This window comes from Antennarius striatus, chromosome 6 (assembly GCF_040054535.1).
Source record: "Antennarius striatus isolate MH-2024 chromosome 6, ASM4005453v1, whole genome shotgun sequence".
NCBI classification, from domain to species: Eukaryota; Metazoa; Chordata; class Actinopteri; order Lophiiformes; family Antennariidae; genus Antennarius; species Antennarius striatus.
Window position 1 is genome coordinate 9678316 of NC_090781.1, and position 14300 is coordinate 9692615.

Here is a 14300-nt window from a genome sequence, read left to right on the forward strand (position 1 = left end):
TTACTGAGTCCCTAGGACTCATAGGGAAGGTTAGCTTCCATTTTTCCAGCTGAAAACACATTGTTATAGATATTTCCACATTGTTACACACACTCTCCACTGCCTGTGGAGCGGGGTGTATGCTAAATCCCTTTGTGGGGGGGTTGGGGTCAGCAGTTGGGGTGAACATGTAAGATACATATAGGATCACACACTGAGGTGAGTTGTTGGGAATCTCCATTTAACAATGGAAATGACCACAAGACGGTAGGGGTGGAATCATTAAGTGGGATGGGCCAGAGGGAATTTTTGGAAAATGGGAGCCGTTTTGGCTAAATTTAGGATAATTATACTGATAATACTGATACTATTCTCTTAATTGACATGTTGCATTGTGCCTATCCTGAGGAAATGATGTGTGACAACTATGGACAAGAGGACTGAACCTCCTTAAGGACACACAGGAAGTGCAAATGCTAAGTATGCTCACGGCTGACGAACTGGTGCGCAGAATTCTTCTGATGCAGAGGAGGGAGAACATGCCAGATGTGTTCACAATCTCCAACTATGAGGAAGAACTGTTATAAAGAACGATCGATAATGGCTGATATGGATATACACTACAACCACATACGGATATATCACCAGGATATCACTATGACATTATTCTTACTCTTCTGTGTAACCATTGTTTATTCATCAATTTTATTTCTTCTGTTTTAATCATTTTGCATTCAATTTCATGTCTTAATATTTAAAAGAAAAAACATATGCATATTCTATATTCAATATTGTGTCCCATAAAGGAAAATGATTTATTGTTTAAGGTCGCCCAACGGGAAGGGGGTCGATGGGGGACTTTTCCTGGTTAAAAACAGCCGCCAGGTTTTTCAACCCCATCAGTGGAATGGTAACAGATGACCAGTTATGTTAATATATTCATGTTAAGTTCATATATAAGTAAATGGAATGGGTTTTTTTCCACTTATCACTATGTTTAGAGTTCACACAACCATATATTTAACCTTAAATTACAGCGCCACCAATCCTAGTCACACACATACATACGTGCTGATTCACCCTACATTATTTTGACGAGTAGTTTATGATAGTCTCATAAAGAGGAGGGATTATGTGGAAGCAAAATAATGCATGCTCAGGCCACACTTCAAATCAGAGGAAACACATTTTTAAGTTTGGCAGCAAATAACCAAATTGAACAAAAAAATAGGGAGAAAGGAAGCGGGTCATCTTGACACTGAATGTTTACTTGGATTTGGATGTTTGCCTGGAAATTTAATATTCCCTGTTTTCCCGAGAAAAGACTGCAACACCTCTCACACAACAATGGGGACCAGCGGGTATAAAAAGGTCATGAGACCTGAAGTCCAGTGGCTGTTCCCGATTGATCTGTACTGATGATCTGAGAATCAATAAAATAATTCCCGTTTTGGCTGTAAACCATCCTCTTTGTACTTTAATTTTATTTTGGTATTTTGCTGGATAAAACACTCTCACCACAACATCAAATCAACTATCAATATAAAAAAGATGAACATTCAGGTGATATTATTTGGTTATTTTAGTACTTGTATTTGCTTTTGTGGCATTGTAGTATTTCATATTAAAATAACTGAAAGCAGCTGGCGACAAATCCCATGCCCTGATGGGTGGTGGTAAATCTCGAACAACAACAAGGTGGAACCAATGATGATGACAGGCCACCAATAAAAACAACAAACCTTATAGTGAAAACAGTTGCAGTTCAAAAAGTACGAAGGGAATGACGTGGGTTAACATTAAAATGCATTTCATGTCCTATGTTTACCTAATTTTGTTTTTCTTATCCACCCATTTTGATACTGCATTTACCTCTTCTTGTAAATTATGGAAAAAGTTTTTTCTGAATCAATTGCACAAACCTGGTGATGTGGTTCTCGGTGGGCTATTTCAAGTCCACCATGAGTCTGACTTTCCAAAATGGACATTTACTTCAAAACCAAAACAGCACAGGTGCAAAAGGTAAGATAGATGAAGAAGATAAAAAATGTTTTTTGCCACACACGCACGCATGCACACACATACACACATATAAATAATTAGTAGTAAAAAGTGATGTTTCTTATGTTAGCTTTGACATTTCAGGATTTAGATTTGCCATGACCATGGCCTTTGCTATTGATGAGATCAACAAGAACACCACTATTCTTCCTAATGTGACTCTGGGATACAGTTTGTTCGACAACTGTGTTACACTCATTGTTGGATTCAGTGCTGCATTATCACTGACAAATGGTCAAGATGAACAGTTTCTGCTGCAGAACAACTGTTTAGGAAGCCCTCCACTCCTGGGGATTGTGGGTGTTGCTTCGTCTACCTTTTCTGTTGCCATTGCTGATGTGCTAGGATTATACAAAATGCCCATAGTAAGTTTTCTGTTCTTTGCATTGTTGTATTTGAATATAACATTGTGTGTCATTACATTTAAAAACATACATTATACAAATATGAAAATGTTTTGGCTGATAAACATGAGATGCTCAAATTCAGTTCATAACTTCTCTTAAGGTGAGTCATTTTGCTACATGTTCCTGCCTGACTGATCGTCAGAGGTTTCCATCCTTCTTCAGAACAATTCCAAGTGACACTTTTCAGGTAATACCAATAAAAAGACAGACTGCTTCAGTCTAAAGCAGTGTAAAATACACTGCCTAGCCAAAACGCTATAGTGGTTTGTGGAGAATAGGACAACATTATTATACATTGATTGGCAACCACATGGTCTAGACCTTAACCCCATTGAGAATCTTTGGGATATGCTGGAGATGACTTTGTCCAGCGGTCAGATCGCACCATCATCAATGCAAGATCTTGATGAAAAAAGAATGCATCACTGGATGGAAGTAACTCTTGTGATATAGGAGTAGCTTATCAAAACAATGTCACAGGGAATGCATGCCGTAATCAAAGCTAAAAGGGAGACCCTAAAAGGAGGTCAAACAAAATATGAGTGCATGACTTTTTTTTTTTGGGTGGCAACTCTTTTTTTGGCTGGGCAGTGTTGTACAGCAGACTTTCAAGCATTGTTCTTCATAGAATGTATTACATGGAATTCCTTTGTGAAATGTGTGTGCATGTAAGAGTTTCCTACATTGCAGTGATCTGGTTGCAAATTGCATTTTGAAATAAGTGTTTTCATTCTCACCTTTTTGTAAACTTAGGTGCGTGCTATGATTAACATTCTAAAGCACTTTGCCTGGACTTGGGTAGGCCTGCTGGTCAGTGATGATGACTATGGAATCCATGTTGCCCGTTCCTTCCAGTCTGACCTGACTCATTCTGGTGAACGTTGTCTGGCATACTTAGAAGTTTTACCCTGGGAAAATGACCTATCTAAAATCGCTAGGATTGTAAATGTGATAAAGACGTCAACAGCTCGTGTGGTTATGGTGTTTGCACATGAGTTCAACATGATTCATCTAATGGAAGAGGTTGGTCACCTGCACATTTTATAGTTTTTACAATAGTCCTGAAATGCCTGAAAGAAGTCAAAGGAATTTTTGTCAACAAAGCTCATTGTATTTTTCAACAGTTTTCAACACGCATTAACCTATTCATTGTTTTTTTAAATGCTATACACAGGTGTCAAGGCAAAATGTTACAGGTCGACAGTGGATAGCAAGTGAAGCTTGGAGCACAGCTTCTGTCCTCCAGACATCCCGCTTCATGCCTTACCTCAGTGGGACGCTGGGAATAGCGGTTCGTCGAGGAGAAATCCCAGGGCTCAGAGAATTTCTATTACAAATAAGACCTGACAAAAATAACAGTGTCAAATATGGAAATAGCATGGTAAGTCATAAATTAAATACTTGTAAGTTTAATATAAAAAAGCTGATCAAAAATGTATAACGGTGATTAAAAAATAATGACTACCATTTCTTACATTTATATTATTAACTTTAATTGTTATTATATAGTAACTGTTATTATAACTTAATATTATATTGGATTTTAGGTGACGCAGTTCTGGGAATATATGTTTCAATGTAAATTTGATCTAAAAAATGGGGCAGAAAATAGGGTGGAACATTGTACTGGAGAGGAAGACATAGAAAATGTGGAGACTGTGTTTTTGGATCTCTCTAACCTTAGAGCGGAGTATAACATTTACAAAGCTGTGTATGCTCTGGCACATGCACTCAATAACATGCTGCAATGTGAGCCAGGGAGAGGGCCTTTCAGTGGGAACAGCTGTACTACTGTGCAAACGATGGAGCCATGGCAGGTTAGATATCAGTTTGTAATCAAAATGCTGATGTTTGAATTTTTTTTACTGAATTTGTTTTATATTATCACATAATATTTTGATAGTGTTATAATATTTCTTGGATTGAATCATTAACTTTCATTAAAGTTTTCATCTTTTTTTAATCTGTAGCTTTTACATTATTTGAAAAATGTGAACTTCACTACATCATTTGGTGATCAAGTGTCATTTGATGAAAATGGAGATGCTTTACCAATCTATGATATTGTGAACTGGCATTGGCTGTCTGATGGAAGAATTAAAGTTCAGAATGTGGGGGTGGTGAAGAGTTTGGTCTCCTATGCTGAAAAACTTACTATTGACGGAGACAAGATCTTCTGGAACTTTGAATCAAACAAGGTTTTTTTTTCCTTTTTTGTAGTTATTTTAAATCTTGTGGCTTTAAAAGTTAATGCTAATAAAAAGACTCCACATGTACTATCCTATATATTAAAATCCCAGTGTTGTTTTTTTGTTCCTAGTCGCCCCAGTCAGTGTGCAGTAAGAACTGCCTTCCAGGTACCCACATGACCACGAAGAAAGGAGAACCTGTGTGTTGTTTTGACTGCATCCCATGTTCGGATGGAACGATCAGCAACAAAACTGGTTGGTGTTTTTTATTTGTTTTGTTTACCATTTTTTATTCTTTTATTTTATTCACCAATAACAAGAATGAAACTCATCATTGTCTCCTTTTTGTCAGATTCATTGATGTGCAGCAGTTGTCCACAAAATTTTTGGTCCAGTTCCCGACGTGACCACTGTGTACCTAAGAAATTGGAGTTTCTCTCCTACCATGAGCCTTTAGGTATCTGTCTGACAGCTGCTTCATTACTGGGCACATTCATGTGTGCTGTTATCTTGGGCATCTTCATATGTCATCGCTATACACCCATAGTGCGCGCAAATAATTCAGAGCTGAGTTTCCTGCTGTTGGTGTCATTGAAATTATGTTTTCTGTGTTCTCTGCTGTTCATCGGGCGTCCCATGTTATGGACCTGTCAGTTGAGACATGCAGCATTTGGATTAAGCTTTGTCTTATGTGTTTCATGCATTCTGGTAAAAACAATGGTCGTACTGGCTGTCTTTAGAGCTTCCAAGCCGGGAGGTGGAGCAATACTGAAGTGGTTTGGTACAGTGCAGCAGAGAGCTACTGTTATTGTTCTTACTTCTATCCAAGCAGCAATCTGCACTGTCTGGCTTGTATTTGCGTCACCTGTTCCCCATAAAAATGCTCATTACCACAACAACAAAATAGTTTATGAATGTGTTGTTGGGTCTACACTTGGTTTTTCACTTTTACTTGGATACATTGGGTCACTGGCAATCTTCAGCTTTCTATTAGCATTTCTGGCAAGAAATCTTCCAGACAGCTTCAATGAGGCAAAACTTATCACTTTCAGCATGGTGATTTTCTGTGCTGTGTGGGCTGCCTTTGTCCCTGCTTATGTCAACTCGCCAGGCAAATATGCAGATGCAGTGGAAGTATTTGCCATCCTGGCTTCCAGTTTTGGCCTCTTGATAGCACTGTTTGGACCCAAATGTTATATCATCCTGTTAAGACCAGAGAAGAACACAAAGAAAGGAATCATGGGTAGATAAATCACCACTATATAAGAACAACAGTTGTGTTAAAATGATATCCTATATCTGTATAAGTTCATTGTAATTCGGGAGAGTGCTTCTTGTTATCAGATCATCAAATGTAAGAAAATAGTTCACTCTAGAAAACTTTGAAAATTAGTTTAGTTTTTCGGAAAGGGTGTATTTTCTTGTAATATTATTGATTCCCATTTCTTGCTTAATCACAATTTTTTTGTTATTTCGATTTTTCATTTTGTGTTTGTGTGTGTGTGTGTGTGTGTGTGTGTGTGTGTGTGTGTGTGTGTGTGTGTGTGTGTGTGTGTGTGTGTGTGTGTGTGTGTGTGTGTGTGTGTGTGTGTGTGTGTGTGTATATCCCCACCTATATATTTGAATATGCTCACTTGAAAACTTCACGGTGTCACGTTTTAACTCCACCCACTACCACCCAACCAATCAAGACGCATCTGCGAGTAGGAATCACATGAACAATATGGTGTAAAGCATCAGCCAGCGAGAATTTTTGTTGTGGTTACATCTTTCGTCTACATGACAGCGAAGATATCCGGGATGAAAACGCCGGCCAAAGTCACGTATTTTGAAAACGCTGGGTCTGTGTTTTCATATAGACGCTGTAACCAAAACCTTTTCCATCCAGGGGGCGTCCCCCTGCGACGAAGCCAGTGTGATGTTAGCGTATGTGATCCATGTCTACATGTACATGTAGAATGGACGGAGTTAAAACCGGCTATTTTCTGATGTATAACAGCTCCACGTCAAAGACGCGTTGACTAACATGCTTGACAGTTATTTGTTCATCTTTTTCTTTTTTCATGAGTCATAAGGTTTATATATGTATTTATTCATTCATATATATATATATATATATATATATATATATATATATAGGGAGAGAGACAAGTTGAAACGCTGAAGTGACAGTCAGTCATTTTCATATAACCACCGCTACAGCCGCCGCAGCGGGTCACAGGGAGCTGGAGCCTATCCCAGTGGCATAGGGCATGAGGCGGGGGACACTCCGGGCACGACGCCAGTGCACCGCGAAGCCACTCACAAAGACATACAACCACTCACACACACACACTCACTCACTCACTCCTACAGGCAACTTGGGACCGGCCAATCAACCTGAAGTGCAGGCTTTTGGAGGCGGGAGGAAGCCGCACCGAGCGGGACTCGAACCCGGGTCGTTGTGAGGTGACAGCGCTAACCACTGCGCCACCGTGCCACCCTGAAGTGACAGTACTGTGATTAATTTTGACGTAGGTAAAACCCCACTGTCATATCAAGTTTCACTTTTTCCTCATGTGAATACATTAGTCATCTAGAAAATAAAACTCCTACAGCCTTTGTGTGAAGCAATCGGACACACACAAAGACACAAGAAAACAAGTTAACGTTTTATACTACAGGGGAGACACCAGCGGACCCTCAGTGTGCTGAGTTCTCCAAAGTTTCTGATGTCTCATGCAGTTTTTCATTGTATAGTTGTAGTAGGCAGTTACATGTTTTGCATATTGACCAACTTACAAGAAAATCATCACAGGTGTAATGAGAACCTCAAGTTATATGTGATGTGGTTAAATAAGATATACTGTATATGAGTGATTAACTATGAAACAATGAAACAATAAAGAAGCAGTGACAAGAAAAACTGTATTCCCCCTGTTTAATGCTGAATGTCTAATGCTCCCATCAAACATTATGTTGCCTGCTCCGGATTTCTGTTAACATAATGCTTGGAGGAGATCATCTTGGTCACCATTAATGTGATACATGGAAGAACACAAACAAAAAATGCAAAGAACAATAGCAATATGAAGACAATTGACATGAAAACCTTCAACATAATACATCCCCATAAACCACATGTTAACCATTGAAAAGTGTCAAAACCTTTATTCACAAAATACTTCATCTTTGCATTTATGTTTTTCATGGTTTTGAGAAAGTAGATAAGGAGACATGGTGGTGGAATGAAGAGGTACAGGAGTGTATACAGAGAAAAAGGTTAGCTAAGAAGAAGTGGGACACTGAGAGGACTGAGGAGAGTAGAAAGGAGTACAGGGAGATGCAGCGTAAGGTGAAAGTAGAGGTAGCAAAGGCCAAACAAGAAGCTTATGATGATTTGTCTGTTAGGTTGGAGAGTAAGGAGGGAGAGACTGATCTATACAGGTTGTCAAGACAGAGAGACATGTAGCAGGTTAGGTTGATTAAGGATAGGGATGGAAGTCTATTGACAGGTGCCAGTAGTATGACGGAAAGATGGAAAGAGTACTGTGAAGAGTTGATGAACAAGGAAAATGACAGAGAACAAAGACTACAAGAGGTGGCTCTTGTGGACCAGGACGTAACAAAGATTAGCCAGGATGAAGTGAGGACGGCACTGAAGAGGATGAAGAGTGGAAAGGCACTCGGTCCTGGTGATATACCTGTGGAGGTATGGAAGTGTCTAGGAGAAATGGCAGTAGAGTTTCTGACTGAGTTATTCAACAGGATCTTACATAGTGAGAAGATGGCTGAGGCATGGAGGAGAAGTGTGCTGGTGCCCATTTTTAAGAACAAGGGAGATCTGCGGAGTTGTGGCAACTACAGAGGAATAAAGCTGATGAGCCATAGAATGAAGTTATGGGAAAGAATAGTTGAAGCTAGACTAAGGGTAGAAGTGAGCATTTGTGAGCAGCAGTATGGTTTTTGCCAAAAAAGAGTACAATAGATGCAGTCTTTGCTTTTAGGATGTTGATAGAGAAATACAGAGAAGGCCAAACGGAGCTGCATTGTGTTTTTGTAGATCTCGAGAAAGCTTATGACAGGGTGTCCAGGGACGGATTGTAATATTGTATGAGGAAGTGTGGAGTGGCAGAGACATATGTTACAGCGGTGCAGGACCTGTATGAGTACTGTAAGACTGTGGTGAGGTGTGTTGTAGGTGTGACAGAGGAGTTCAAGGTGGAGGTGGGACTGTAACAGGGATCAGCTCTGAGTCCCTTCTTGTTCGCGATGGTGATGGATGGGCTGACAGACGAGGTCAGACAGGAATCCCCGTGGACTATGATGTTTGCAGATGACATTGTGATCTGCAGTGAGAACAGGGAACAGGTGAAAGAGAAGCAAGAGAGGTGGAGGTTTGTCCTGAAAAGGAGATGAATGAAGGTTAGCCGCAGTAAGACAAGAGTACATGTGAGTGAATGAGAGGGACCCAAGTGGAAGAGAGGTTACAGGGAGAAGAGACAAATAAGGTGGAGGATTTTAAGTACTTCGGGTCAACAGTCCAGAGCAATGGAAAGTGTGGAAAGGAGGTGAAGAAGCGTGTACAGGCAGGATGGAACGGGTGGAGGAAAGTGTCAGGTGTGATTTGTGATAGAAGAGTTTCAGCTAAAATGAAAGGAAAGGTGTACAAAACTGTGGTGAGACCAGCGATGTTGTTTGGTCTGGAGACAGTGTCACTGAGGAAAGGACAGGAGACAGAGCTGGAGGTAGCAGAGATGAAGATGCTGAGGTTCTCTTTAGGAGTGACCAGGATGGATAGGGTCAGGAATGAGTACATCAGAGGGACAGCACATGTTAGAGGTTTTGGAGATAAAGTCAGAGAGGCCAGACTGAGATGGTTTGGACATGTCCAGAGGATAGTGAATATATTGGTAGAGGGATGCTATGTTTTGAACTTCCAGGCGGGAGGCCTAGAGGAAGACCAAAGAGGAGGTTTCTGGATGTAGTGAAAGAGGACATGAAAGTAGTTGGTGTGAGACAAGAGGATACAGAAGATAGGGTTAGATAGAGGCAATTAATTTGCTGCGGCGACCCCTGAAGGGTAAAGTCGAAATTTAAAAGAATATACACACACACACGCACGCACGCACGCACGCACGCACGCACACACACACACACACACACACACACACACACTACTGCTGCTGGGTAGATTTATTTCTCCACCCATCAGGAGAACTAAAAAATGTCCTGATGGGTGGTGTTACACATGAACAACAACAGGGTGGAACCATTTGTGATAACAGGCATGCAATAAAAACAACAAACTTCAGAGTTAAAACAGTAACAGCGGGAAAAGTTGGAACAAAATTATGGGGGTTAACACTAAAATTAATTTCACCTCATATTTCTACCTTATTTTGGTGTTTTTCTTATCCACCCATTTTGATGCTGCATTTACCTCTTCCTGTAAATTATGGAAAAGGTTTTTTCTTAATCAAATGCACAAACCTGGTGATGTGGTACTTGGTGGGCTATTTAAAGTCCACCATACCTCTGACTTCCCAAAGCGGAGTTTTACCTCAAAGCCACAACGGCACAGGTGCAAAGGGTAAGTTATATTACACATTACATGTAAGTTACATTGTGTTATGCATGTGTTTGTGTGTATGCATGTATGTATATACAGTATATGTATATGTATGTGTATGTATGTGTGTGTGTGTGTGTGTGTGTATATATATATATATATATATATATATATATATATATATATATATATATATATATATATATATATATATACACTGTATATTCATTTATTCATAACTTTAAGTGCTAAAGTATGCTGATTTTATGTTAGCTTTGACATTTTAGGATTTAGGTATGCCATGACTATGGCCTTTGCTATTGATGAGATCAACAAGGACTCCAGTATGCTTCCAAATGTGACTCTGGGATACCGTATTTTTGACAACTGCCTTACACTGATTGTTGGATTAAGTGCTGCATTATCACTCACCAATGGTCAAGATAATCAGTTTCTGCTGCAGAGCAACTGTTTGGGAACCCCTCCAGTCCTGGGAATAGTGGGTGATTCCTCATCTACTCCTTCTGTTGCCATTGCTGATGTGCTAGGATTATACAAAATGCCCATAGTAAGTCATATGTTCTTTATATTGTTGTATTTGAATATATCATTTTGTATCATTTAAATTAAAAATAGACTTCACAAATGTGAAGATGTTTTGGCTGATTAATGAGATGAGAAAATTGACTTCATACGTCATGGTTCATTGTAGGTGAGTTATTTTGCAACATGTTCCTGTCTGACTGATCGTCAGCGGTTTCCATCCTTTTTTAGAACAATTCCCAGTGATGCCTTTCAGGTAAAGACCAATTATGAAACTGAGTGCTTGAGTGTTGGACAGTCTAAAGTACTATGCCTGTCAAGATTGTTCCTGATGATATGAAAACCTCATAACAAAAGCATGTATTACATTCAATTCCTGTGCATGTAAGAGCTCCCTAATTTGAATTAATCTGTCTGTTTTTGGGTTTTATTAACTTAAGTATGAAATAATCCATTTTCACCTTCCTGCTTACTTAGGTGCGTGCTATGATTAACATTCTAAAGCACTTTGGCTGGACTTGGGTAGGCCTGCTGGTCAGTGATGATGACTATGGAATCCATGTTGCTCATTCCTTTGAGTCTGACCTGACTCATTCTGGTGGAGGTTGTCTGGCTTATGTAGAAGTTTTACCCTGGGAAAGTGACAGACCTGAAATAAAAAGGATTGTGAACGTGGTAACGACATCAACAGCTCGTGTGGTTATGGTGTTTGCACATGAGTTCAACATTATTCATCTCATGGAAGAGGTTTCATCACCTACACTTCTTATAGTTTTTAACTGTTGAACTGAAATGACTGAAATAAGTCAAAATAATGATTTCAAACAAGAGCACATTACATTTTTAAAAAGTCTGAAACATATGTACATATATTCATATTTCTTATGATGCTATACACAGGTAGCAAGGCAGAATATTACAGGTCTACAGTGGATTGCAAGTGAAGCTTGGAGCACAGCTGCTGGGCTCCAGACGCCCCACTTCATGCCATACCTCAGTGGCACACTGGGAATTGCAATTCGTCAAGGAAAAATGCCAGGGCTTAGGGAATTTCTATTACAGATAAGACCTTACCAAAATGACAGTGTCAACTATGGAAACAGCATAGTAAGTCATGTCATAAATAATCTTAAGTTAAGTATTCAAAGCACATTGAAAATGTTAAACAATGATAAAAATAATAGCTACCATATTTTATTTATATCATTATTAAATTTATAAAAATTGCATTGCAGGTGAAGCAATTTTGGGAATACATGTTTCAATGTAAATTTGATCTCAAAAATGGGGCAGAAAATGGGATTCCATATTGTACTGGAGAGGAAGACATTGAAAATATGGAGACTGTGTTTTTGGATCTTTCTAACCTGAGACCTGAATATAATATTTACAAAGCGGTGTATGCTCTGGCACATGGGCTCAATGACATGATGCAATGTGAGCCAGGGAGAGGGCCTTTCAGTGGGAACAGCTGTACTACTGTGCAAACGATGGAGCCATGGCAGGTCAGATAATTTATAATCAATATACTTATGTTTTGAAAATTGTTTAATTGAAGTTTTTATATATTATTTCATAATACTTTGACAGTGTTATATTGTATATAGTATCAAATGTTTAACTTTCATGAAAATTTTTATCTCATTTTCATTTGCAGATTTTGCATTATTTGGAAAAAGTCAACTTTAATACATCATTTGGTGATCAAGTGTCATTTGATGAAAATGGTGATGCTTTACCAATCTATGATATTGTGAACTGGCTTTGGCTGCCTGATGGAAGAATTAAAGTTCAGAATGTGGGTGTGGTGAAGAGTTTGGTCTCCAAGGGTGAAACACTTACAATTGATGAAGACAAAATCTTCTGGAACTTTGAATCAAACAAGGTTTTGCTTGTCTTCAGATAGATATAAGACTTGTGACTTTATCAATTAATTGTAATAGAAAAGAGCAAAAATTAACAATCCTATCTACAGAAACCCCAGTCTCATTTTTTTGTCCTCAGTCGCCCCAGTCAGTGTGCAGCAACAGCTGCCTTCCAGGTACCCACATGACATTAAAGAAAGGGGAACCTACGTGTTGTTTTGACTGCATGCCATGTTCGGATGGAACGATCAGCAACAAAACTGGTTGGTGTTTTATTTTTTACATTTTTATGATTTTTTTTTTCAATAAGCATACCATAACCACCAATAACAAGAATGAAACTCATCGTTGTGTCTTTTTTGTCAGATTCATTGATGTGCAGCAGTTGTCCACAAAATTTTTGGTCCAGTTCCCGACGTGACCACTGTGTACCTAAGAAATTGGAGTTTCTCTCCTACCATGAGCCTTTAGGTATCTGTCTGACAGCTGCTTCATTACTGGGCACATTTATGTGTGCTGTTATCTTGGGCATCTTCATCTGTCATCGCTATACACCCATAGTGCGCGCAAATAATTCAGAGCTGAGTTTCCTGCTGTTGGTGTCATTGAAATTATGTTTTCTGTGTTCTCTGCTGTTCATCGGGCGTCCCAAGTTATGGACCTGTCAGTTGAGACATGCAGCATTTGGAATAAGCTTTGTCTTATCTGTGTCATGCATTCTGGTGAAAACAATGGTCGTCCTTGCTGTCTTCAGGGCGTCCAAGCCGGGAGGTGGAGCAATACTGAAGTGGTTTGGTACAGTGCAGCAGAGAGGAACTGTTATTGTTCTTACTTCTATCCAGGCAGCAATCTGCACTGTCTGGCTTGTATTTGCGTCACCTGTTCCCTATAAAAACACTCAATACCATAATGACAAAATAGTTTATGAATGTGTTGTTGGGTCTACACTTGGTTTTTCACTTTTACTTGGATACATTGGGTCACTGGCAATTATCAGCTTTTTATTAGCATTTCTTGCAAGAAATCTTCCAGACAGCTTCAATGAGGCAAAACTTATCACTTTCAGTATGGTGATTTTTTGTGCTGTGTGGGTTGCCTTTGTCCCTGCTTATGTCAACTCTCCAGGCAAATATGCAGATGCAGTGGAGGTATTTGCCATCCTGGCTTCCAGTTTTGGCCTCTTGATAGCACTGTTTGGACCCAAATGTTATATCATCCTATTAAGACCAGAGAAGAACACAAAGAAAGGAATCATGGGTAGATGAACCATCACTTTATAAGAGCAACAGTTACAGGAAAAACATACCCTGATGTCTGCATAAGTGCACTGTTATATAGTAGTGTTTTACTTGACATGTTCAAATTTAGGAATATCTTTCACTGTGGAGACATTAGAAATTAGTTTTTTTTGGAAGACACGTATTTGGTTTCATTGTCTTTTATTCCCATTTCTTGCTTCATCACATTGATTTCTTGTATTTCATATATAGTTTATAAAATTAAAGATTCTTTTATTAGTCCCCTGTAGGGGTAATTATGGTTCCACTCTGCTTCTTATCATTACACACACATAACAGACACGCGCATATATATATATATATATATATATATATATATATATATATATATATACAGAAAAACACAGAATGTAGCCACAAGAGGACACAAGCCAGTGTCTTATTGTGTTGGTCCCAAGCCCGGATAA

At 39.1% G+C, this 14300-nt stretch overlaps 1 protein-coding gene and 1 pseudogene across 1 annotated transcript; both read left to right on the forward strand.

Moving 5' to 3' along the window:
• The first annotated feature begins 461 nt into the window (after window positions 1–461).
• LOC137596821 (extracellular calcium-sensing receptor-like) lies at window positions 462–5902 on the forward strand (annotated as a pseudogene).
• Window positions 5903–10098: 4196 nt separating this feature from the next.
• On the forward strand, window positions 10099–13860 carry LOC137596892 (extracellular calcium-sensing receptor-like). The gene is made up of 9 exons (XM_068317683.1): window positions 10099–10208; window positions 10461–10755; window positions 10900–10986; window positions 11208–11477; window positions 11631–11837; window positions 11966–12235; window positions 12388–12615; window positions 12735–12858; window positions 12962–13860. Exons 1-9 carry the CDS (start codon window positions 10099–10101, stop codon window positions 13858–13860), a joined length of 2490 nt encoding a protein of 829 aa, XP_068173784.1.
• The last annotated feature ends 440 nt before the right edge of the window (window positions 13861–14300 follow it).